This window comes from Mangifera indica, chromosome 3, assembly GCF_011075055.1.
Source record: "Mangifera indica cultivar Alphonso chromosome 3, CATAS_Mindica_2.1, whole genome shotgun sequence".
NCBI lineage: Eukaryota > Viridiplantae > Streptophyta > Magnoliopsida > Sapindales > Anacardiaceae > Mangifera > Mangifera indica.
The window spans coordinates 143,949-168,590 of NC_058139.1; the positions used below are offsets into that span (position 1 = coordinate 143,949).

Consider the following 24,642-nt stretch of genomic DNA (forward strand, 5'->3'; position numbering starts at 1 on the left):
TTACCAATTCCTATAACATTCATTCTCTTTGAAAAACATATATTGTTCCATAATTAGCTTTTTTATGTTTTCTTGGTGAGTTTCTCTGCTAATATCCAGTATTATATATGCTGCCAGAATTGACATTTTTTTTGCTGGAACAAATTAATTTATCGAGACACCCAGTAGAAGCAGAAGCAGAAGCAGAAGACGCCCAGGTTTCTGTTAAAGAAACGCGTTTCCCTTTTATCTAAAATTACCGAAACGGCCCCGAAACGTTTCGTACCAGTTTCGGGCCGTTTCGGAAACCGAAACGTTTCGGATTCGTGGAAACGCACACTGCTGTGCGTTTCCGTGCTTCTTAGCTTGCTACAATCTTTCAAGACCGGGGACTCCACATTACAATCTCTCATTCCATTGCATTCAAACTATACATGTGGTTAGTAATGGTTGTGTGATTAGGGTTTGGTTATGAAACACGTTGTGGTGTTATTGTAATAGCCAGAAGTTCACAATCACATGGTTGGATAAATATATAAAAGAAAGTAAAGAAGGAAGCATGTGAAAAAAGATAATGTTAAGGCAGTCTGGGCTATTTTCCGACTACTAATTACACTCATAAACACCGCTGAAAGCGATGTGTCTCCCTTTCTTCTCTAGATGCTATTCATAGCCTTACAATTATAAAAGAAGGCGCCAGGGACCAACCTATTTCTATTTCTATTGCATGCATTTCATTATGTTCAACTGAGTGATGGAGATGAATAGAAGATAAGAGAATTGATCAAGTGATGTAGCAATGGTGTCCACCTCTTCTTAATTCCATTTGCTGCTTATATGATTTCAGCTCATGTTTTTTGCCTTACTCCACATCTGGGTTGTTTAGTTGAATGTAGCATCCTGACTGGAATGTTGTTCGAATCCATCCTTGCTCTTAAATGGTATTTTATAAGTGAAGATCCAATAGCGATTGATATGGTAGCTCGGTATCTATGAATAATAATATTGTCAATCATTTCATGCATCCCCTCCACATCTCTATCTCCACTCCATGAAGATTAGCTTTGAAATAGCTTGATTAAACAGTGACAACATCATCAAATATCATTGTAAATTTCTGATACGAACATGTTTTCCAAAACTGATAGTAGTCACACTCACACACACTCAATTGCTATTTGGTAATTAATTATGACATTATAATCTAATATCAAACAATTAAAGCATAATTCATGACACCACCGATTTCAACTTGTCTCAACTTTCTGTACTCATTCCAATTCTCTGATGCTTTTAAACATACATTGGATCTAATTATGCTATTGCATATTTGCATGATGATTATAACTCCAAAACACCTCACAACAAACCTCATATATATATTATTGGCTCTACATCGATTACTTGGAATAAAAGAAAACAAATCATTAAGGAAAGGAAATAATAACTTGTACTAATTATTAATGGAAATTTAGTCTCACCTGCTATTCAATATATACATATGTATATGAAACCGGTTAACTCTATAGAAAAATATAGAACAATCTTTGTGATGATAAACTTTGTAGGGCACTGAACAGTGACCTTTATATATCACCTGTTTATGCTATAATTAAACAATTCTCCTGTTTAAAGAACAAATATCTGGAACAGTGTAGGAATTGGTATGGTGATGAACAAAAGAAAAATGGCCAACTTTTAGAGGACACTGTTGATATATTTGTATCACTGGTAAGAAACTTAAAATTTTGGAATGATTTCTACTCTTTACAACAATTAGGGAATCCTACATAAGAAATTGATCCATCCTGAAAGAAAAGCCAAAAGTTTAGACTGGTGATCTGTTTAAAAAGTGATTAGCCATTCCAGCTAAATAGCAGTAGCATTACATTTACTCTTGTGCATGATTATAGATATCTACTAACTAGGTAGGACTGACAAATTAAGGAGAAGCACAGCCATATATGATTTCAGCGAAACAGCACTTAATGATATTATGTATGCAGTGAATACAGACGAAGAACAGGTTGATTATAATATAGAGCCCGCCAAGGCAACATATATATAAAGAAAAATGGAAAATTTTATATATTAGATAAAAAGGTATTTATGGAATTGAGGAAGGGGAGCAAGAATCAAAGTTAAACAAAAGGAGTTGAGCAAAGTTCAGTGAATTCTACCATTTAAAGCTCTGGCAAGTTGTCTGCAAAAACTGAAGGCGTGCCCAACGAAGCAGCGACAAGAGCAACAACCTAGCAAGGTAAAGACAAAGGAGAGCCTAGAACTTCAATAATATATATCAGGTCGCTAGCGGTGTAAGCAGTTACTGAGGCAGGAAAGTTTGTGAATGTTATTACTAGATAACAACGTCCAGAATTAGTGATTGTGAGCCAAAGAGAATATAAGATCTTCCAATGAAACTAATTCAGTCGGATGGATACACATTGCTGAAACCAGGCCTAGAAAAGGTAAACATCATGTCTCATCTCTCTCGCCCTTGATTAAAAATAGTAACAATAATAAAAAATCTACATCTCATCCCTAGTCATTTCTATCTATTTATATATAATATTAATCATGTATTTATCTAAATTTACACAAGTTAATCGCCACCCTTCCATCATTCTCTTTATTGGATTTCATTATAGATAGATGTTGATACCATTATCGTCTGCTGGAAAGCATGAAGAGATTTTATCACATATAAACTGAATAGTATAAAAAAGAAAGCTATTACGTGTCTTAGCCATTTCCATTTCCTTCTTCTTCTTCTTCAGCCTCAAGAGATATTGTATTAGATTGATGATGTTGAATCAAAAGACATGGAAGCCTTCCTTTTGTTGAGAAAGTCGATGGGAGCTGCTGGAAAGCTAGTTGCTGTTTGAATTGGGTGGGGTGCCATTATAAAGCTTTAATTGGAGAGGAGATTGTGATGATGAAGATATCTGAGAAGGCTGGTGAATTGTCATTGTGGTTGAAGACAATATGTCACACTCATCCGACTCCGTCAAGGGGCACTCCATGTTTACGCCAAACAGTCTCAACCTCTTGGCTGCCGCCTTCCCTTGGACCACCGGCACAGAATTAAACACCATTGGATGCTGTTGTTGATGTTGCTGCAGCTGCTGTTGCAACCCCACCATTCCTATTTGCACTTGTGGGTTTACATGAGCAGGCTGTGATCTCACGTAGAGAATTGACCCCATTGAACAAGGGTTTGCAACATTACCACTGCCATAACCGTCATTATAGTAGCAATTCCGATTAAAGTTATTATTGATTTGTGACAAGTGCGAGTGGTCCCTTGGAATTCCCGGGATTGGAGGCCTCATTAGTAAAGAACTCCAAGGAATGGAGCGGTTGAAAGACAAGTGATGGTGGTGTTGAAGAGGAAACGTAGGGAGCGGTTCAGTGGCATCTGGTCTTTGCCTCCAGTCAATATAAAGACGGTCTTTACCCAACTCACCAACTCCGCGTTGAAACGACACTATATCTCCTGCATCAAGTTTTTTATCCTTGACAAAACGGCTCCAACCTTTTGTCATGACGTAGCTTTGGCTGCTGTTCCAGTAAGAGTATCGAAATCTCCATGGTTTTCCATTTCGATCCTCGAAATTCAAGAGTAGACCCTTCTCATTTGTGGAAGAATCTAAGGGGAAATACTTTTCGGCGTGCTGTTTTGGGATGACTAAACGATTTAGCTTACCCACATCACTTGGAGTGACAACTTTATCGAACATGTGTTCCTTCTCGATGCTAACACTTGCACTATCCATGTTTGTTTGGGATGTTTCCATGAGATCAAGCTTTGTTGATATAGCTTCTTCATTTGACCTTGAGTTGTTATGATCTTCTTGATAGAATGGGCACAACGAAGAACCCATCTGGTGGCGAGCTTCCCATCTGCTGCTGTTGTTTCTACGAGGAAGCAACGGGGTTTTGTAGTGATGCTGAGAAGATGAAGATGATGGAGAGGAAGAAGAAGAGTATGAGAAATGAAGTTTAGCTGCTTTACCCATCTGAATCTGATCTTCTTCAACAAATCCTTGTTTGTTTGACCCAAAATCCATAATTTAATTGGCAAAAAGATATCTTTAGCGTCTGTGGATGGATGGATCTAGGGAATAAAGAAAAATCAAGGCAACAGGAAGAGTAATGGCAAAAGGGTATAGTAGTCTACTCAGACGAAGAAGATGAAAAAAACAACAAAAAAAATTAACCACTGCTTAGAAGGCGATAGCAGAAGTTGTTTGTTCCAAAGAAAAGATGGGGTTGAAGAAATTAGCAAATTTGAGAGAGAATAAGAAAAGGAAGGAAGGTGAGAAGAAAATGAGGGTTGTAGAAGTTTTTTTCATCTGACTGTCATCTATCTCAAACACGAAACTAAGATTCCCCCAGGACGTTTCAACTCAAGAGAGAGATTGTTGACCTTCAAATTCCAATAAGAATACCGGAAATTATAAAAGTTGTGATTTTTCTTGCAGGCTGCGTCCCAGGAAGGTTCTCTATGGAGTTAGGCTGATTTCCTGTTTTCTTTAATAAAAAAATTGTAGTGAGAGAAATTATGAAGCAAGTAAGAATAAAGAAAAAGAAATGGTTAAGGGGAGGGGAGGAGAAGGAAGGAATAGGATTATGCATAGGGAGGGACCCCATGGTTGTGAATGTGATTGAGCTTGCTAGTCATTATCATAATCTCCTAGTTGGTGTTATTATATCTGTGATAACACAGCCGTTTTCCATTTCTATATTCTTTGCTCTCTAATATCAAATATAACACATGATATATATATATATATTAGGGTTTTCGCATTAATTTGGTAATCTCATCACTGTTTTCCCACGGGTCAATTACAATGTTAATTATATATATATATATATATATATATATATATATATATATATATATATATATATATATATATATATATATATATATATATATATATATATATTAGGGTTTTCGCATTTGGGTATTTTTCATTCATCAATTTGAAAGCACCTTCAAAATTTGAATTCAACTTATGCAATCAAATATTAGGTAGCAGAATAGAAGACAGGAGGACTAGGGTGCTTCTGCTTCCAAATTACACTGGAACTGGACCATCTAATTTACCCTCCTCCAGTCCACTTGGCTGGGCTGGCTGTTTGCGGGGGTTGGAGACCCTTAATCCTCCTAATCATGCATAAAAAAATTAGGAGCATATTAAAACTTTTTTAATTCTAATCCAATTTAACATAATTTAAGTTAATAATTTCAAATTGTTTACTGTTTTTATTCTCTTAAATGTTTTTAGTGTTTCAATTTTTATCCCAAAATATTTTATATAACATTTTGTTTTGTTTACAAATAATCTAAAAAAACCATAGACTAATATCCTTTAAAAACATGTCAATAGACTTAGTAATCAAATCACATTCTCGCTATCTAAAATAACATATAATTTTTAAATAATTACACACATATCATTTGTTATTTGACAAATTTTGTTATCGTAACATTTTGTTTGTTAAATATTTGAATCATTTCGAATTAGTTTCATGACAATCCAAATATGAGCGAACATAATTTGAAATTGTATTAGATTGACCTGGACTAAACTTTAGTGTAAAAAACTCAATATTATTCCCATTTTTTAATATTGTGTCATATTAAATTGCCATATAGTATTGAAAATTACTCGCTTGATGTCAGTTTTCTGTCAAGAAATATAAGTTGGGCCTTACTTAATTTTGGACCGAACCCAATCCCTTGTCTCAGTAGTTTAATTTAGGGTTTATACTACCTACAACTATTGTCCTCTCCTCTCTTCTCTGCATGTTTTGAAAGAGAATGGATTCCTTTTCATCACCAACTGGATCCTCTTCTAAGTTCTCAACCGATGAGTTCATGGACAATTTAAAGACTCAGCTTGCTCAGGCTTACGCCCAACAGTTCGTTGAGGTTATCATTCTCTCTTAATTGATTTTGAGTTATTGTTATTCCGTATTTTGATTTTATCATAATGCAAAGGCACTGCGAACTAACCCTAGATGTAAGAAGAACATTATCTGTTATTCATTCAACTCTTGTTTGAAATAAATACATATTTATCTCCTTTTGCTTAGTAATTTGGTGATGGCATTTCATGTGTTACGCAGACTCTAACAGGCAAGTGCTTTGAGAAGTGCATCACTAAACCAGGATCAAGCATGAGTGGTAGCGACAGTAGTTGCGTTTCTAGGTGTGTGGATCGCTACATTGAGGCTACAGGTATCATTAGCAGAGCTTTGTTTAATGCACCACGCTAACATTTTTTGTTTACAATATTTTCTTGAAAAATATTGGAGAAATTGCGAATTAGAGAGTAGAATTTTTATGTGTTTTTACAATCCCATTCAGAATGGGGACTGGTATTTTCTTCTAATTCAGTCTTTGTTATGTATTTCATTTTTAATCGTGCAAAGTGTGTGCATTTGAGCATTTGACATGTTAATGATAGAATGATTGCTATTTGGATGTGTATTGCTTTGTGGCGCAGACAATGATCTCTGGTAATTGACGTACGAAGCCAATCAGTGTTTCCTTGAATCACCTTTTCTTTTTCCTTCTTTGCTGCATACAACTGACAGATAGCCTTCTACTATCTTAAGGTCTGTAAGCATTACAAACCCTGGTTTAGAATAATCAAACTTTGCTTTGAACAAATATGTGCCCTGTTAATGTCCTCAATGTGGGTGCTGATCAATACTTCTTAGCTGTCCTCTCCTTTCCAATAGTTTCCATCTTAGCAATATGGGTTATCTTGTGTAGCAACAGGGTCTACTCTTATTGTTCAATGCACTCAATGTCTGCTCCTTACTAGCAATAATTTGCAGTTATCAGGTTGGCTGCTCCTTACTAGCAATAATTTGCAGTTTACCTTCTTGTGTTTGAATAGCTCCCCAACTGAACCTGTGGTGATGCATTATCTCCTTTCTATAGTCTTTGCTAGATATTTTATAGTCCTAGAGCATTGGGAAGAGAGATAAATTTTCATTATTACTATTATAACAATGCTGATCCATCTTAATCATCACTGTTTATCCTGTTTTAAGTTGAGTAAGTTCAGTTTGAATCCATAATTTGGTAGTCATTTCTTGTAGTAATTAACTTTTGTCTTCCAGTTAACCAGTGTCATTGAATAAAGAAATGTCAGTAGCTTCACTTATGCCATCTTAAATTCTGGTGATAATACATCCAAACATATACTTGTCATCTGAAGTCAGAGTTTCATAGGTTATAAACATTTGAGATTGAGTCATAGGAAAATGTTTTAAAGCGCTGTGGAGGGCCTTGTGGAGCACCAACGTTGTTTTCAATGCCTTTGGTCACAAAGCCCATCTAGGAGAGGATGGTTCAACCCATGATATCTGCCTACTCTATCTATGGTGATACATCATAGTCTGGAGAACATTGGTCTGGTTGAAATTTACAAGTATTGGTAAATTCTTAGAATGACCTGTTTCACGTGGAAATTAAATTATAGTTTTGTTTTAGAAGACTGGGGGCACAAGTAATTTTGTGTAACATTTTTGGTTCAATAGTCAGGTCTACTTTTAAAATATTATCCACTTTGAACACACTATCATAATTTTGTTTTTAGGGTGTACAACTTAAAATATGTCTTAACAGTTTAAGAAGTTCATAGGATATTTAACAAGTTGAATATATTTATTTCTAACCGATGTGAGATATAAAAACAGACCCAATATCTCTTTTGTGTTTTATCGATGTGGGATTTGTTTAAAGATATCATATATCCCTCTCTTACGAGACTCAATGTCCTCACCAAGGTTTATTTTACCATCGCTCAAGCAAATATGTGGAACGACTCTAATACCAATTGAAAGCATTGTTGGTCCAATAGTCTAGTCCACTGTCAAAATATTATTTATTTTGAACATACAATCTATCTTAGTTTTGTTTTTTGGGCTTTACAATAGAAAAGACGTCTTGACAACTTAAAAAGCTCACAGAGTATTTAACCAATCAAATCTTCTTATCTTTAAGCGATGTGAGATGTACAAACATACTATAGACAGATCCAATATCTCTCTCGTGTTTTGCCGACGTGAGATTTGTCTAAAGGTATCACATAAATGTTAGGTCTGTTTGTATATCTCACATTACTTAAGGATGAAAAGATTTGTCTAGTTAAATACTTTGTGAGTTCCTTAAGTTATCAATACATGTTTTGAGTTACAAAGTTCAAAAGTAAAACTATGATAGACTGTGTCCAAAGTGGATAATATTTTGATAGTGGATTAGGCTATTGGACCAAGGATGTTTCAATAATATAACATTATTAGACAAATTTCACATCAACAAAACACAAGAGAAATGTTCTACTTTGTTTGTACATCTCACATTGGTTATAGATGAAAACATTTTACTAATTAAATAGCATATAAGTTCCTTAAGCTGTTAAAACATATTTTGGGTTACAAAGAGTAAAAACAAAATCATGATGGATTGTATATTCGGAGTTGATAATATTTTGACAGTAAATCGGTAATTTGATTAGCGATGTTACATTTTGCATGTAACAAGCCTAATTATTTTCCATTCCACACATGTGCGAGTCTATCATATTCAAGGTAAATTTTCAGTTTTCTAGTTGATGGTGTAATTTCCAATAATTGATTGTGATAGTTTACAATTGGTTTTTGTGGAGAAGTTATATTCCTCAATCATAGTTGTCAGGAATGCATAAGCGATGTTTTACTCAAAGCAACTAGTGGTTCAAAGACGATCATCTTTAGTGCGTTTTCAGTGCCTTGGGAGAAGTTTTAGGTACTAAAAAGACACGTTTTATTATTATCTAGGTTATCTACAACTAGATTATAGGGTTATAAACAAATTTTGGCTAGTTTTTGGCATAGTTTAGGCAAATTCTGGGCAATTTTCGGCTTGATATAAAGGTCATTAACAATTTCTAAGGTTTTAGTAAGGTTTAAAGTTTTCGAAGAGATCACTAACAAGTAAGGTTTTTAGAACCAGACTGAAGTAAAAATCGTTTTGAATATTGGTTTCGGTTGAATCGGTCGAACCATTTGGACCGACCGGTTCAAACGGAATTATAATTTTATGTAATAACTTAAAAAAATTATGTCTAATTACATATGTTTTACATACTAAATTTTATCTTATACATACTTTTCACAATTAACAAAATAATTATAACAATTCCCGATGTGTTGTGAGTAGGGGTATTCAAAATTATCCGATAACCGAATCGAACCGATTTTTAAACTGAAACCCTAACCGAAAAATAGGTTATTCGAAAAATCGGTTCGGATATTGGTTCAAAAATATATAAAAACCGAATTTTCGGTTCGGTTACCGGTTTGCCAAATTTTCAAAACCGGTTAACCGAACCGAATCGGTTTTTAAAAAATCGAATAAAAATTTAATAAAATATTAATAGAATATTGAATAAATTTTCAAAAAATTAGAAAAAAATAATAAAATATGATAATTTTTAAAATTCGGTTCAAAAATTGGTTAACCGAAAATTCGGTTCGGTTAATTGATATTTTCGGTTCGGTTCAAAATCGGTTAATTTTTAAATCGGTTCGGTTTTGGTTCATGATTTTTTTCAAACCGAAAATTCGGTTCGGTTCAAAAAATGGGCAAAGCGGTTCGGTTAACCGGTTTTGAACACCCCTAGTTGTGAGCTTGCAGGGAAAAACTAATCAAGAAAAGATCAGTTTTCTCACGCTAACAGCTGATTCAAAAGTTCCAAGAATTTCCCATAAAAAACCAAAGAAATCCTGCAAATAGTTCTTCCTTTACCCATCTTAGCTGTCTTTACAGAATTTGTGGATGCATCATGCATACCCTTCTCTTTACCACAAAAGTTAGTTAAAATTGTTATAAAGTCTCAGACAATACCTTATACCAGATATACTATGCACTATACCACATACACAATGACATGAGGATGCGTAAATCATCTATGCTGACGTCCTTTTGATCATTTCTCGTTCTTCTAAAAGCTTCCCTTGCCAGTTTATTCTTCCTCTCCTGCAGCTCTTCAATACTGCTTAAATCATCTATGCTGACACGATGATATCCTCTCTTCAATACTGCTTCCAGCAATCAGCCTCACAACTTTCACCTCTTCCTTCTGACCTATACGGTGGATCCTGTTCATAGCTTGTTCTTCAACAGCTGGGTTCCACCATGGCTCCAACAAGAAGACTCGAGAAGTGGCTGTAAGGTTGACGCCTACACCTGAAGCTTTCAGACTTGCAAGTAAAACAGTTGGCCCACCTGTTCCTTGAATTTGAAACTCCTCGATTACTTCAACTCTCTTTCTTGGATTCATTGAACCCCTAAACCGCGGTTCAGGTGTGAATTAACGGTTTAATTACGATTCAAACTGATTTTAAACTCAAAACGGTCATGTCTTTTATAATAATTGTCTACAGTGATGATTCACGGTTCTTTCTATTTAATCGATTGGTTTGATCTGATTTTTTAATTCTTGCTAACAAATTCTAAGATCGTCAAGAGGTTGTCAACAAGTTTTAAGGGATTTAAAGAGATTGTTAGAAAAATTTAAGATCGTCGAATAGGGTCACTAATCCTTTATAGATAGTTGTCAAATAAGTCTAGGTGTGATAATTAATTGTTATTAGGCTTGAGACTATTAATATAATTTTCCATCAACTTTTTACTGTTGATGTACTAAAAAATTATTTTAAATTCAGTAGAAATAAAAAAAATTGATGGAATTTTTTAATCGCGTTTGGAAAAAGTCGACGTCTTCACTTCACCCCCTCATGACCTTTTGGTGCTTTTTGTCTTTGACAACTATGTTCTCAATCAGATTCATTGTCGGCAGAGCTGCTGTTCTTTCGCTAAAGTTATAAAGCAATTAGGCCCACAAGTTAAATGACAAAAACATGCCGAATTTTTTATGCATCTTATTCTTGATGCAGAGTCTCCATACCGACATGTGAGACCCTTAGCATAATCCTTTGTTTATTGTGTTTTGGGTTAGTAATCATAATCAATTTACAGTAAATATTATAGAATTGCCTATATTATGTAAAAAAAAAAAGACATATTGATGGACCTTACAAAAACCAAAAAGCCATCCGCATCCATGTAAATTATTGTAACATCTTGGTTTAATATTAATAATGTTGTACGTTTTGGACACAATTGAGCTTTACGTCAGAGTTGTTTTATCATTTTCAAGTAACACAGGAGGCATTTATATATGCAATATGATAAATGAGTGTGTGGTGTTAATGGGTGAGTTTTTGCAGATGAGAGGATCCTACAAGTTGCAATCGATGATGGTGCAAATTTCATTGCAGAACATGTGATATTTTTAAAATAAGTATGAGGTGTTGGTGATGAAGGAGATGGGTCAATGGCAATTTATTTTATGTATTTAGTATAAAGATTTCGACGATGTGGAACCTACCGTGTGGGAAGTTGTAGGTAATGCCAATTGTTAGTATTAATTTTAGCAATGGAATGCAATTATAATCCTAATGGGCAAAGGCTGGTATTCATCGTCGTTTTGCTAATGTCATGTTACATACGTAATTTAACATTCATTGTTTGTTTGTTTGTTTGTCATTTCAGGCAGGCATTTAACTTATTGGTCCTACATTCCGTCTCAGACTCAGCCTATTTGAACTGACAGAATCAAACATACCATACCAAGGATTTTAATTTATATTACTGCACAATCACAAGTTAGTTTTGCAGAAAGAAAACGTCATAAGTAACCTAGTATTCCTTGATTCTTTATCATCTTCATCTTGTGACGTAACTTGCAGATGCTCCATTGATGACGAATGCTCAAACTATACCAATTATTTAATTTCTACATCTAGAACAAGCATGAATTTTTCAATCATGTACGCTTTATTTAATTGTTAAATTCGTTGAATATGCGTACGTATGCAACCCCTATTCACAGTTTCCCACTCCCAGATTAAGATTTTTGAATGCAACAGTAGCAATTATTTTGTCAATTCCAACGGCACACTCAGTCGGTGCTGACATTGATATCTATCGTCCAGCACCAATTTTCAGTCGGCAATTCCTGCTACCGTCTCCTCTCTCTTTTTTCATTCTGCAATTTGTTTTCCTAATTCCTATAAATTCAACACTATCTAACCCACCATCTTCAATTCATCATCCATATGGCTACACCTACCACTTCCACCAAGCTCCTACTCTCTGACTTTGCATCCACTGTTCAAAATGTTCCCTCTAATTATATCAGACCCTTCAATGACCGTCCCAATCTCACACAAGTCCAGGTATCAGATGCTTCTTCTATTCCTCTTATCGACCTTGATGGTCTTCATGGTCCCCGCCACTCTGAAATCATCCAACAGATTGCGTTAGCATGCCAAAACGATGGCTTCTTTCAGGTTCATACTTCATTAATTTCAATTCTCTTTTAACTTGACTACAACTTGCTATGACTACATCTTACTCTTCATTATATATATATATATATATATATATATATATATATATATATATATATATATATATATATATATATATATATATGTATATGTATACCTGTCCCCGTAGGTGAAGAACCACGGAATTACAGAGGAAATGATCAATAACATGTTAAACATTGCAAGAAAATTTTTCAAATTGCCAGAGAGTGAGAGGTTGAAGAGTTACTCTGATGACCCTTCTAAAACCACTAGACTCTCCACTAGTTTTAATGTTAAGACCGAAAAGGTGGCTAACTGGAGAGATTTCTTGAGACTTCATTGCTATCCTCTTCAAGATTACGTCCATGAGTGGCCTACTAATCCTCCATCCTTCAGGTACTGTATACATACACACTTAACTCTATAGCTGGCAAATCATGTATCTTTCATTAATAAATTCGTGTGTTGACAGGGAAGACGTGGCCGAGTATTGTATAAGTATTAGGGGATTAGTGTTGAGACTACTCGAGGCCATGTCAGAGAGTTTAGGGCTTCAAAGAGATTATATAGACAAAGCATTAAGCAAACATGGCCAGCACATGGCTTTGAACTATTATCCACCCTGTCCACAACCTGAACTAACTTATGGACTTCCTGGACATACTGATCCTAATTTAATCACTATTCTTCTTCACGATGATGTGCCTGGCCTTCAGGTTCTCAGGAATGGCAAATGGGTTGCTGTCAATCCCATTCCTAATACCTTTATCATCAACATCGGTGACCAAATGCAGGTGAATTCATTGTATAGATAATAAAACAACTGTCTCTCGTCCATGTGCGCCATGCAGCACATATTATATTTAAATATTGTAATAATTTTGTGGTGGGTCAATTTGTATAAGGTACTCAGCAATGATCGGTACAAGAGTGTGCTTCATCGAGCTGTGGTGAATTGTGACAAGGAACGCATATCTATTCCAACCTTTTATTGTCCATCGCCAGATGCTTTAATAGGTCCAGCCAAGGATTTAATCGACCATGACCACCCTGCTGTCTATAGAGACTTTACATATGCTGAATACTATGACAAATTCTGGAAGAGGGGACTTGAAACTGAATGCTGCTTGGACATGTTCAAGATCTCTACAACTGCTTCATCTTTATAATTAGTCATAAACGCACTAGGTGTCTGTGGAGAGATAATTTCACCATCATCAAGTTATTGATTGTATTTCATCTGTAATAAAGTTTAATGTTATGTAATTTTAATTCAGGTTAGTGTTAGGAATTATATTTATGTAGTGCTAGTAATACTAGTTATGGTATTCAGGTAAAACTAATTATCCTCTATCTTCAGATGTTGCTTTTCAAAAGACCAAAGCGTGTGAAAGTCAAGCAGCCTAGCAAAAGAGAAATCTTGAATTTGGACACGGCATGAAGCCGTTTTCTAATTAGATATGCCCACCTACAATAGTCTGACCAAGGACTAGTAGCTCATACAGTATACAACAACAAATGCCCATCTAGAATAATTAACCAATATTATTTGCACTAGTCAAACTGTGTTTTCTGATACCAAATTCACAAGATGAACACCCAGGAGAACCAGATGAGAACGTCCACAAATGAAGAGGACGATCATATTCTTGAACAGTATGCCATGCAACTAGTGAGCGGGTCTGTCTTGCCTATGGTGTTAAAAGCAACAATTGAACTTGGTGTGCTTGATCTCATAGACAAAGCTGGTCCTGGAGGTCAACTCTCCTCTTCACATATTGCAGCCCAACTTGTTACTCAGAACAAACCACAAGCCCTTTCAATTCTCGATCGAATTCTCCACCTTCTTGCTAGTCACTCTATTTTAACATGCTCTCTTACTAGCGATCATGATGGTGGTCAAGTTGATTGTGTGTATGGTTTGGCACCAGTAGCCAAATACTTCATCCGGAATCAAGATGGAGGGTGTTTGGCTCCCTTGCTAGAATTGGTTCAGGACAAAGTGATGTTAAATATGTGGTATCATCTAAAAGAAGCAGTAGTTGAAGGGGAACTTCCATTTAACTTGGCGTATGGGATGAGTGCTGTTGAGTGTATTGGGAAGGATGCCAAACTTGGTGAAATATTCAAAGGCTCCATGAAAGATTTCAATCCTATATTTATGCAGAAAATTCTGGAAATATATAAAGGTTTTGATGGTTTAAAAACTCTGGTTGATGTGGGTGGTGGTGATGGTTCTATCCTCGAGATGATCATATCCAAATATCCTTCACTTAAGGGTGTCAACTACGATCTACCTTCAATTATAGAAAAGACAACTTTCTATCCTGGTATGAACTTTTAGATTTTGTTTCTGATCTCATGGTAGACTTATCAACTGCACTTTATCTTCTTAGACCATTATAAGCCGAAAACTTTGATATATTTGCACGGCTAAATACTCATGGGAAATCCCATTTTGTTTTGTTTTTCTTTATTTGACTTCTTTACATGTTTGACTATGATGAGGTTAAAAGTTTGACATATTTGATTTGTTGCAGGTATCGAGCATGTTGCAGGGGATATGTTCGTAGACATTCCGAAAGGAGAAGCCATATTCATGAAGGTTTGCAGATTATTTTAGCACAATTAAAATTATTTCTGTTAAATGTGTCTTATTCAATTCACTTTTGAGCTAATCAATGAAGATTTTGTATGAACAGTGGATGCTACACGGTTGGGATGATGAGCACTGCGTGAAGATACTAAAAAATTGCTATGAAGCATTACCAGCCAATGGGAAAGTCATAGTAGTTGATTTAGTAATACCAGAAGTCCCTGAAGCTACACTTGCTGCAAAAAGCTTATTTCAGTTAGATATGTTCATGATGAACATGAATTTGAGAGGAAAGGAGAGGACAAGAAGAGAATTTCAAAGTTTGGGGGAAGATGCAGGGTTTTCTCATATTCAAGTTCCATGTTCTGCATTTAATTTCTCAGTTGTAGAGTTGTATAAATCTATATGAAGTTTAATTTCCTCTACTGTCGTTATGGGTAGTCTTTATGTACGTGTATCAGAAGCATAATAATACACAGCGCATTGAATTTGAGCCCATTCATCTGTTAAATGAATCTAACTAGCAAAAGACCAGAAATTAAAGCTGTTAATGAACATAGAGATAACAGAAAAAAGGTAGACTGAAGAAAGCAATAATTGATGCAACGCATAAGAAAATTATCCCTCAACAGTCAACCCAACCTTTATGTATACTATAGGAAAATAAACCAGCCAAATACATAGTTGAATTGATCATTAAACTGAGTAAAAGAATTGTAAAAGTTCAAACTGACACCCAGCGCACCAAGCAAAATACCTCCATATACCCAGTCATCTCTCCCAGGAAATACTGCCTACTGACGCTCTATCTGAATAGTCACATGGCTGATGTTGTATTCTCGCCTAATATACTCAATAACCTTGTCTAGAACCAAGTCAGCATCAGCATCAGGCTTTATTTTGACATGGCACGCCAGTAACACTTTCCCAACTGTTATTGCCCAAATGTGCAATTCATGGATGGCAACAACCTCATCCATCTCACACAGCCCCTTCTCAAGTCTAGTGGCATCAATCTCTCTAGGCGTGCTCTCCATCAGAACATCCAAAATGTTTCGTAACATTCTAATTGTTGTGCTCAACACAATAGCTGAGAATATGAGGGTGCATATCAAATCAATAATCTTCCACTCAGGCTTGTACCATATGATTGCCCCACCAATCATTACACCAACACTCTGAATGGAATCCCCAAGTACATGAAGGTAAGCCCCTTGTACATTGATGTTTCGTTGCTTCTTCTGTTTTGGTCCACCCTTCAGTTTCTTCTTACCTTCAGAATTACTAGTGCTAAGCAAAGGCTTGGTGTGATCTGCTTCCACATTATGATCATGTGTACCTATACCTAGTCCAATGCCAAGTGTCTCCTTATGCCCTTTATGTGTAGGATCATGATCTTCATGCCTATGATCATCTCCACCATGTCCATGTCTGTGACCATGGCCATGACTGTGTCCTTGCCCGTGACCGTGTCCATGATCATGACCCAGCAAGATTGCCATGGCTATATTAACAACTAAACCAAATGCGGAAACAACAAACATAAGAAATCCTTTAACTTCACCGGTCTCATAAATAAGTCTAGCAATGGCTTCGTATACAATGATTCCAGTAAGAAGCCATATCAATTGGATTGAAACCAGAGCACCGAGTATCTCAATTCTGAAGAAACCATAAGACTGACGTGGATTTGCCTCCCATCCTGATGCCCATAGCGAGAACAGTGAAATGGCAAATGCTGCAACATCTGACAAGAGATGAGCTGCATCAGTTAATATAGCAAGACTGTTGGCTTTAATACCTCCAACAACTTCTACACTCATAAAGATGATGCAGAGCACAACTGCTATCAAAAGTTTCCATGTGGATGCAGAACGCTCCTTTGCTTCTTTGGAAGAAGTCTTTGCATCAGAAAACCAACATGGTGCTGTTCCACAAAACTTACTCCCAGCAAGGTGTCCTTCTACGGCTGACGCATCTCTAGATACCTCAATTATATGTGGATGTTCTGAATTTTGCACTTCCATCTGAAAAATTACATCATCAAAAACAGCTACAACAGATGATCCAGAATAATTTTGCAAAAGCAAAAATCCTAATAAATAATCAATTGCAAATAATAAATTTGTGAAATTCCTTAAAATAAAGCAAGTTAACATCAAACAGAGAAGTGAAATAATAATATGAATCACCTGAAGCCAACATAAACAGTGATTGAAGAGAGCAAGTTAGAAGTTTTAAGGACAAATGAAAATGGAAAAAAGGTTGTGTAACTTTAAGAATAACATCATGTTTTTGATGACTTCACATACCACTTCAAGCACTTGGCTAGAGTGATAATGCAAATGAACAAACAATCAAAACAAGTAATAACCAAATAAATGCGCATTCAAACATACAGAGGCACAAAATTACATCGAGACATCTCATGATTTTAAGAATCCATAAGGCTCCACATAATACCTCTACCATCCCGTGTTCTTAAACCAATGTTTCTGCACAAAAAGCCTAAGACTGCCCAGAAAACATACAAGTTCTTTCACTGAACGGCCATAACATACTGACTTCCATACCACCAATATAAATTAAAAGAATCTCTGACCAGAACTTTAAGAGTTCTAGCGTTCTCAAAAAAGTTTCACATATGCGATTATATACAGCCCAGTTCTCCACATTCTTTAGTGTTAGACATGGTAAAAATATCCAGTCCCAAAAGATTTCAATAATAAGTTTCTTACGGTTCGAAATTTTCTTCCGGAATTCTCTTTATAAATCAAATTGCTTGACAATCATCAAAACAAACAAACAACAAAAAAAAAAAAAAAATCAGATTTTTCGTTCATGAATGGATGAAGACACAGAATCAAAATCAGTTTGATTTTCTCAATTTAAGAACAAATGCATAAATACATCAACATCTTATAAAAAATCCATACTCAACATAGATGCCTATCTCACATCAGCTGAAAGAGAATATTAACATGAATATTCAACAAATATCAGGCAGCGATTCCAGAGTATTATAAGAAAAGCCTGAACAAAAAATAACGAGCCCCCCATCATGCCAAGATTACAATAACAAAAACAAAAAGACAGACAGAGAGAAAGGTACCAGTGAATGAATGAAGAATAAACGTCGGTGTCGCCAGTTACTTGAGTTGCCACAAAAATTTTAGAAATACACTAATGGAATGGATAATCGAAGGAATATAAGGTATTGATGTTGATGCTGGTGTTGGGACTTTATATAATATTTGAAAGTACACACATAAACAAAAAGGCCAAGACCATCAACTTATAATCTTCCATAAGTTTCCGTCGTTTGTACCTACCCAAAAAAAAAAGAAAGAAAGAAAGTTTCTGTCATTTGTTTCCCTTAACCTAACATTTTATCTGTCTCATTCTCTCTCTGGGTTTTTTTTTTTTTTTAATCCTTCCATTTCCATTGATGAAATTTGTTTCCACTTAATTAATGCTTTAACACTTTTACACTTTAACCCTTATGTTGTTCCTTTAATTTAGGCCAAAGGACTATGTCCCACCCAAGGTATGCTGTTTTCTCAAATTTCTCCTTATTAACTTTGAAAATCTCATTTACCCACCCATAGCCGGTTAAAATTAACAGTTTCAAAACTAACAATTTTCCCTAACCCAAGTTTTAAAAAACAGCAGTTTCCCCCCTAGAGTTTTCAATTTTTCAGAGTTAGTTTTTTGACGTCATTTCTTTCTCTCTGACAACGTCTAGGCGATGTTTCTTCCTCTCCAATGCGACCTCCTTCCGTTTTGTTGTCTTGAGCACGGTCATCGACGAAGATGACTCGTCTTCGTCAATGACTATGCCCAGGATAATCGTCGGAAGGAGGCCACACCGGAGAGGAAGAGGCTTCTCCTGGAGGTCGTCGAAGAGGAAAAAACAACGCCAAAAAAGTAACTCTAAAAAATTGAAAACCTTAAGGGGGAAAATGCTGTTTTTTAAAACTTGCGTTGAAAAAAAATTGTTAGTTTTTAAAATTTTAGGGGGGAAATGAAATAAAGTTTTCAGGGGTTAGGGTTCCGTTAATTTTAACAACTCATGGGTGGGTAAATGGGATTTTCAAAGTTAATGAGGGGAAACTTGAGAAAATCGCATACTTTGGGTGGGAAATAATCCTTTGGCCTTTTATTTATCCTCTTTACCAGACTATATATGCGCATTTTCGGTATACAAAATGGTTACCCTTCATATTTTTTATGTTGGCCAAAAGTCTTGTTCCCACCCAAGATATAGTGAAATCTCAAAATGACCTCATCCACCTTTTAAAAACTCAAACATTCACTGATCAACAAAATTCATTTAAAAACTTAGTTAAAATTAAAAGTAAAATCATCATTTAACAAAAAAATTTTAAAAACATAAAATTGATTATATTTTCCCCTCTAAGTTTTAAAAATTAACAATTTCATCTCTACTAAAAGTTTTCAAACTTTAAAAACTAGTATTCCCCCCCTAAAAAAAATTTGGGGTTTTTTTTTCTCTCAACTCCGACCACCATATTCGACAAAAGACAATCTGTCTTTCTTTCTCCCAGTGAAGCCTCTTTCTCCGACGATCTCAAAAGGTGTCATCCAGACAAGTCTTCCTCCTAAAGAACGACGACAAGACTAAGGAGTTATTATCATCTAGGACGATGACTCGTCTAGACGACAACTTTGTTTAGATCCAAAAATTCAAATGAAAGACATCTAGATTTTTCAATTCAGACATCATTTGAAGTTGTTGGAGGAAGAGGCTTCACCATCACCAGGAGGAAGAAAGATAGATCGTCATTTGTCAAAGATGGTGGCAGGAATTGGGAGGAAGAAAACTCTATGTTTTGGGAGGGGGGAAAATGCTAGTTTTTAAAGTTTGAAAACTTTTGGTAGGGGTGAAGTTGAAGTTTTAAAAACTTAGGGGAAAAATAAATAAATCTTATGTTTTTTAAATTTTTTATTAAATAACAATTTTGCTGAGTTTTTTAACTGAATTTTACTTATAAATGAATGTTTAAATTTTGAAAAATTAGAGAGGGTCCCTTGAGGTTTCACTATACCTTGGGTGGGAAAGAGGTCTTTTGATATTTTTATGTAAGGTAAGTGAGGGCAATAGTCATAGACAGAACAACCACACTGTTAGCTTCTAATAATGGAGGATTTGTGGGAATGAATCAGGAAAGTTGATATTGGCTTTCAAGGTAAGCACATTAATAGAATGATATTGGAGATTCGGAATTCAATCCCTAATTGCATTGCAGTTTACTATGGTTACAGAAAAACTGCATATGTTACTTGTTCAAATTAAAATAAAACAATGAAAGCATAAAAACTGCATTGAAAATTTCTCTAGATATGAATTATAATGACACAAGAACAAAAGGGTTTTGTCCAGTATCATGAAACCCACACCTGAAGTTGACTCCACAGAAAAATGAATTATAGGGCTCATTTCTTCAGTATCCACATTCACATATTGTATAAATTATTCTTTTCTTACTGACATTTATTGCCGCTCACTTTAGATAATAATTATGTTATGAATCTCTTTTTTTCTGTCCGCCTAACAGACCTCACCATCCTGTGCTGTAATATTAAATACCTATCATGACCTGGAACAATTCCTATCACAAATCGCCCCAAGCTTCTGAAATGGTGTCTTTCTGGTACATCATTACTAGGGTCGTCAACTTTGCCATTAATTCCTATTGTAGCTCCACCCTCCATTCATCATTAAAAAACAAACCACAACTCAAAAGTACAAAGACTTGCATGTGTAGGATACATTGTACCATACAGCCACAACATAACTAATGAAACTACAGGTTCACTTTCTTTTTGGGTTCAAGAACAGGGGGATCAACATCAATTCCCATATTAGCAGCAGTTCCTGCTATAATTCTCATGGCTGACTCAACAGTCGTGCAATTCAAATCTGGAAGTTTTTCAGTGGCAATGGCCCGCAATTGTTCAATGGTAATCTTTCCCACTTTCTGTGACTTTGGGTCTTTTGAGCCTTTCTCCACTCCTACACATTTGTTCAGAATATAAGCAAATGACAATCTTATACTTGAGAAAATTATATGGCAGAATGGTATGAAGAGCAATCAATTTAACCATTTACAATCAATATATAACACTATTCTACTATAACAAATCCATTGTTGGTCAAACTCTAACTCATTGAGCAAGGGCAAGATATCCTCTTTCTCAATGACTAGCACAATGACACGAAACAAGCTTTTTAAATCGTATTACCACAAATGTTTCTAGCATGTGGCATGCTCATATATACATTCAAAACATCTTACACTAGTTTTGCAGTCAATTTAGTTCATATTTGGAAGACAATGGACACAAGGAAGCTATTTTCACTCTTTCAAATCATTATCCTTAGAGAATAAAATTCCACTAACTTCAATGAGAAACCACCAATTCTTCAGCTTTAATAAGTCATCATCATATTTCTCTTATGGTTGAATGATTCAAGAGCATGGAATTAAGCGAGTTACAAAAGTAAGACAAACAAAGAACAAGCAATAGACGATCAACACAAAGATACATGTTTTTTGGCACCTGCTCCACTAAGAACACAGTGATTATGCCATACGAGAAATTATATTCAAAATCTTAGGATAATTCAATTTTTCAACAGAATTCAATGTTACAAATAATGGCTCAGCTGCTGCTATCATATAATTACTCATTTCAGTCCACCATAAGTATATTTGAGCACTGCAACGGTCACTTGAGAACATTTTGAGTCTTTTACTCAAATTAAAACAAGTATGACTTCAAGTTTCAAAAAAACAAGGTGGCAAACCCCTAATTGTTCAAAGACCATTAACTTGCCAATTCTGAAAATTATACAACCGCCACATTACAAAGAGAAGTGAAGAAACAGAACATATAAATAGAAACAAAAATGATCAAACACTTGGTGAGAATGAATGCATACCGGCAGCCTTGAGGAGCAAAACAGAAGCAGGAGGGGTCTTGAGAATAAAAGTGAAGCTCTTATCCTGAAAAAAAGACATAAGTAAAGCCAAAAAATGATAAACCTTGCATTGCAATTGAATTGAAAATGAGATAAGAGAGTATCATACATCGTAAACAGTAATTTCAACGGGAATAACATAACCAGCTTTATCAGCAGTTCTAGCATTATAATCCTTACAAAAAGCCATTATATTTACACCCTTTGCACCAAGAGCTGGCCCCACCGGCGGTGCAGGCGTGGCCTTCCCTGCCTCCAGAGCCAGCTTTACCAATCCAACCACTGCAAATTCAAATAGCCAACTCAAGTCAGTTCATATAATCAAAATTAAAGAAATGGGTATAAATGGAATACCTTTCTTGGCTTTTCCTCCAGGCTTAGGAGGAGCCATGGCAATGACAGTGACAAATCTAGGAGTTGAAGAGAGAAGCGAAGACGGTTTCTTGTTGAAGAATTGAAGATAAACATTTGAGTTCGAGGATAAGTTGATGGATGAAGGAAACATAGAAGAGGAAAGTCTAGCATTGTCAACATTCTTCAAAGGAACCAGAGAGGAGGTCGAAATAGAGGAAGCCATTAAAGATGGGAAAGATTGAGAAAGGAGGAGAGACATTTTGGATAAAACCGATATAATAATCTATCTTCCGTACTATTTGAAAGGCCATTTCTTAAAGGCCATACTAAATTTTTGGGCCTGGATTTGATTTGACATTTCAAGCCCAATATTAATAAAACTGCAAGTCTGCAATCGTCGTACGAATCTTCATCAACAACTGAAAAAAACTAACCTGTTTAATCACGTAACAAATGGAATGAAGGTGGTGTTATCATCTGTACTAAAATACAGATTATGGTGTTTTTCCTGATAGTGCACAATTTGTCATATTGAATTTGATTGATTGGTGGGTTTTTACAATTTGCGTAATCTTTTTGGCCATCAAAATAACAACTCCCCTGCTCACTGTCTTCTAGAACTTCAAACAATACATTCATTCTAAGGCAGACAGTTAATTTGACTATAATATATGAATACGAAATCATTAACCAGATTATGAATGTTCTATTATGGCATTCAAAATGTGGAAGCATTTTTTAATAATTAAGGCCGTGGAAATTTATACGTGGGTTTGGAGGACAGGTAGGTGGTGACAAAGCCATAAGACATTTGCAGTGGCAACAATGGTGGCCGGACCAAGAAGATTCCTGGAGATATAACCGAGTTAAACTCAAATTTTGCCTTGCAGGCAGAAAACCACATGGGTTTTGTTTATGTTGTGATGGAGATATCAAGATGCATAAGTATCACATTCCTGGTGAATAAGCAAGCAACGCCAGTTCAAGTTACTGTTTATGATGTTACTCTCTCATCTGGGTCTGTTCAAACCACCACCACCGCCACCACCACCGGCATTTGAAGAAGTTCATCCTCAAGAAGATCCCAGTGCCACGGGCTTTGTCCTTGTTGTTGATGGTCCAAATCCTTCAATTGTCACAGTCCCACTTCACATACTAACATCCTTGATCAAGAAGAGGCTTCCAGTTGTACGATATAGCAGCTTTATTGAAAGATTTGGAACTCATGAAGATGATGAAGATACCAATTCCGTATGTTGTGTTTTCTTAGATTGTATTGAGAGAAGTGAGGAGATCAGAGAGTTGCGCAACTGTTCACACCTTTTCCATAGAAAGTGCTTGGATTATTGGGTTGATGAAGGCCAAGTTACCTGTCCTCTCTGTAGATCCTTGCTATTTCCGGCCAAGGGAGAGATGATTTCTTCTTATTAATTATTATTTCTCTTTAACTACTCTAGTGTGAATACTTCTTTTGGTTATTTATGGTTGCCATCTCCTCTCTTTTCTCTTTCTCTGTTTATGATTGGCATAAATCTAGCTTCGGACGCTGCATTCAACTGGCCAGTGAACACTAACAGGATGTTCAGATGGACAGCAAAGAATTCAACAGAGCGAGGAAACAACTCTAAAATATACCAGAGCAACCTATATCATACCAAGCACCCAATATAAATCACATATAGTCACTCATGGAATTTGCTTTTCATGAAAAACAAATTCATGAACTCAGTCATGTTATATGTAATCTAATATTATATTATTATGTTGTTCTTATCACGCCTTAATACATAGACAGAATCAGTAAAAAAGCTGAACGGTCAGAGAAATGATGGTATGGGCGTTGGGAGATTATACTTAAAATTTCTGACATTATATTAATGCAATAACTTTGAGAAAGTCCAGGATAAGAGTAAGACCAACCCAATTCTCCTTTAAAAGAAAGCTTTTGGTCTCAAATAGTTCCAGATAAGCCTCCGATTTCTTCTTCCTCCCTTCACCACACAAAACTCAGAATGGGTATTGTCTATGTTGTCATAAAGATGCCCAAGTGGACGATGAGTATCATATACCTGTTACACCGGATTAGTTTATTTCAAGTTCACGTTTACACAGGCACTTATTCTTCTGGGTCTGCTCAAGCCGCCTAAACAAGCTATTTCTCAACAACCTCCAACAAATTATGTTCTTCTAGTGGATGGTCAATCTCCATCACCAGTTCCAGTCCCAGTCTATATACTCATGTCAATTATTAAGAAGAGACTAT

At 35.6% G+C, this 24,642-nt stretch overlaps 6 protein-coding genes across 8 annotated transcripts; 3 read left to right on the forward strand and 3 right to left on the reverse strand.

Annotated features, from left to right (window-relative positions):
* Positions 1-487: 487 nt before the first annotated feature.
* Positions 488-4,607, reverse strand: LOC123210853 (B3 domain-containing protein Os03g0120900-like). Of its 2 annotated transcripts, XM_044629345.1 has the most exons (3): positions 2,717-4,607; positions 2,160-2,231; positions 488-1,052 (listed from the first exon to the last, which is right to left on the reverse strand). In XM_044629345.1, exon 1 carries the CDS (start codon positions 4,047-4,049, stop codon positions 2,850-2,852), a length of 1,200 nt encoding a protein of 399 aa, XP_044485280.1. In that variant the 5' UTR covers positions 4,050-4,607; the 3' UTR covers positions 488-1,052; positions 2,160-2,231; positions 2,717-2,849. The 2 variants fall into 2 exon arrangements, with proteins under 2 accessions (XP_044485280.1, XP_044485279.1); XM_044629344.1 differs by having other exon boundaries at positions 488-2,231.
* A 1,171-nt stretch (positions 4,608-5,778) lies between these two features.
* Positions 5,779-6,406, forward strand: LOC123210225 (mitochondrial import inner membrane translocase subunit Tim13-like). Its single transcript, XM_044628471.1, has 2 exons — positions 5,779-5,920; positions 6,118-6,406. The coding sequence occupies exons 1-2, from the start codon at positions 5,810-5,812 to the stop codon at positions 6,265-6,267; spliced, it is 261 nt and encodes an 86-aa protein (XP_044484406.1). The 5' UTR covers positions 5,779-5,809; the 3' UTR covers positions 6,268-6,406.
* LOC123210224 (protein DMR6-LIKE OXYGENASE 2-like) lies at positions 5,894-13,699 on the forward strand. Of its 2 annotated transcripts, none has more exons than XM_044628469.1 (7): positions 5,894-5,920; positions 6,118-6,229; positions 11,278-11,455; positions 11,603-12,402; positions 12,572-12,819; positions 12,896-13,217; positions 13,329-13,699. In XM_044628469.1, the coding sequence occupies exons 4-7, from the start codon at positions 12,169-12,171 to the stop codon at positions 13,590-13,592; spliced, it is 1,068 nt and encodes a 355-aa protein (XP_044484404.1). In that variant the 5' UTR covers positions 5,894-5,920; positions 6,118-6,229; positions 11,278-11,455; positions 11,603-12,168; the 3' UTR covers positions 13,593-13,699. The 2 variants fall into 2 exon arrangements, with proteins under 2 accessions (XP_044484404.1, XP_044484405.1); XM_044628470.1 differs by lacking the exon at positions 5,894-5,920 and adding an exon at positions 6,498-6,609 and having other exon boundaries at positions 6,116-6,229.
* Positions 13,700-13,937: 238 nt separating this feature from the next.
* On the forward strand, positions 13,938-15,517 carry LOC123210223 (caffeic acid 3-O-methyltransferase-like). The gene is made up of 3 exons (XM_044628468.1): positions 13,938-14,753; positions 14,964-15,028; positions 15,126-15,517. The coding sequence occupies exons 1-3, from the start codon at positions 14,015-14,017 to the stop codon at positions 15,426-15,428; spliced, it is 1,107 nt and encodes a 368-aa protein (XP_044484403.1). The 5' UTR covers positions 13,938-14,014; the 3' UTR covers positions 15,429-15,517.
* A 65-nt stretch (positions 15,518-15,582) lies between these two features.
* LOC123210221 (metal tolerance protein 1-like) lies at positions 15,583-18,433 on the reverse strand. Its single transcript, XM_044628467.1, has 2 exons — positions 18,132-18,433; positions 15,583-17,046 (listed from the first exon to the last, which is right to left on the reverse strand). Exon 2 carries the CDS (start codon positions 17,044-17,046, stop codon positions 15,814-15,816), a length of 1,233 nt encoding a protein of 410 aa, XP_044484402.1. The 5' UTR covers positions 18,132-18,433; the 3' UTR covers positions 15,583-15,813.
* Positions 18,434-20,719: 2,286 nt separating this feature from the next.
* Positions 20,720-22,659, reverse strand: LOC123210416 (50S ribosomal protein L11, chloroplastic-like). The gene is made up of 4 exons (XM_044628758.1): positions 22,380-22,659; positions 22,135-22,307; positions 21,987-22,050; positions 20,720-21,056 (listed from the first exon to the last, which is right to left on the reverse strand). The coding sequence occupies exons 1-4, from the start codon at positions 22,636-22,638 to the stop codon at positions 20,848-20,850; spliced, it is 705 nt and encodes a 234-aa protein (XP_044484693.1). The 5' UTR covers positions 22,639-22,659; the 3' UTR covers positions 20,720-20,847.
* Between the last annotated feature and the right edge of the window lie 1,983 nt (positions 22,660-24,642).

What these genes read in the sequence shown, in the direction of transcription:
- LOC123210853 (XM_044629345.1), bottom strand. Translation starts at nt 4,049, where the DNA reads ATGGATTTTGGGTCAAACAAACAAGGATTTGTTGAAGAAGATCAGATT.
- LOC123210225 (XM_044628471.1), top strand. Translation starts at nt 5,810, where the DNA reads ATGGATTCCTTTTCATCACCAACTGGATCCTCTTCTAAGTTCTCAACC. An exon ending in ACGCCCAACAGTTCGTTGAG is followed by an intron (nt 5,921 to 6,117) that starts GTTATCATTCTC and finishes TGTGTTACGCAG; the next exon opens with ACTCTAACAGGCAAGTGCTT.
- LOC123210224 (XM_044628469.1), top strand. Translation starts at nt 12,169, where the DNA reads ATGGCTACACCTACCACTTCCACCAAGCTCCTACTCTCTGACTTTGCA. An exon ending in AAAACGATGGCTTCTTTCAG is followed by an intron (nt 12,403 to 12,571) that starts GTTCATACTTCA and finishes CTGTCCCCGTAG; the next exon opens with GTGAAGAACCACGGAATTAC. An exon ending in ACTAATCCTCCATCCTTCAG is followed by an intron (nt 12,820 to 12,895) that starts GTACTGTATACA and finishes GTGTGTTGACAG; the next exon opens with GGAAGACGTGGCCGAGTATT.
- LOC123210223 (XM_044628468.1), top strand. Translation starts at nt 14,015, where the DNA reads ATGAACACCCAGGAGAACCAGATGAGAACGTCCACAAATGAAGAGGAC. An exon ending in AAAGACAACTTTCTATCCTG is followed by an intron (nt 14,754 to 14,963) that starts GTATGAACTTTT and finishes GATTTGTTGCAG; the next exon opens with GTATCGAGCATGTTGCAGGG. An exon ending in GAGAAGCCATATTCATGAAG is followed by an intron (nt 15,029 to 15,125) that starts GTTTGCAGATTA and finishes TTGTATGAACAG; the next exon opens with TGGATGCTACACGGTTGGGA.
- LOC123210221 (XM_044628467.1), bottom strand. Translation starts at nt 17,046, where the DNA reads ATGGAAGTGCAAAATTCAGAACATCCACATATAATTGAGGTATCTAGA.
- LOC123210416 (XM_044628758.1), bottom strand. Translation starts at nt 22,638, where the DNA reads ATGTCTCTCCTCCTTTCTCAATCTTTCCCATCTTTAATGGCTTCCTCT. An exon ending in TGGAGGAAAAGCCAAGAAAG is followed by an intron (nt 22,308 to 22,379) that starts GTATTCCATTTA and finishes TTGAATTTGCAG; the next exon opens with TGGTTGGATTGGTAAAGCTG. An exon ending in TTGAAATTACTGTTTACGAT is followed by an intron (nt 22,051 to 22,134) that starts GTATGATACTCT and finishes TCTTTTTTTCAG; the next exon opens with GATAAGAGCTTCACTTTTAT.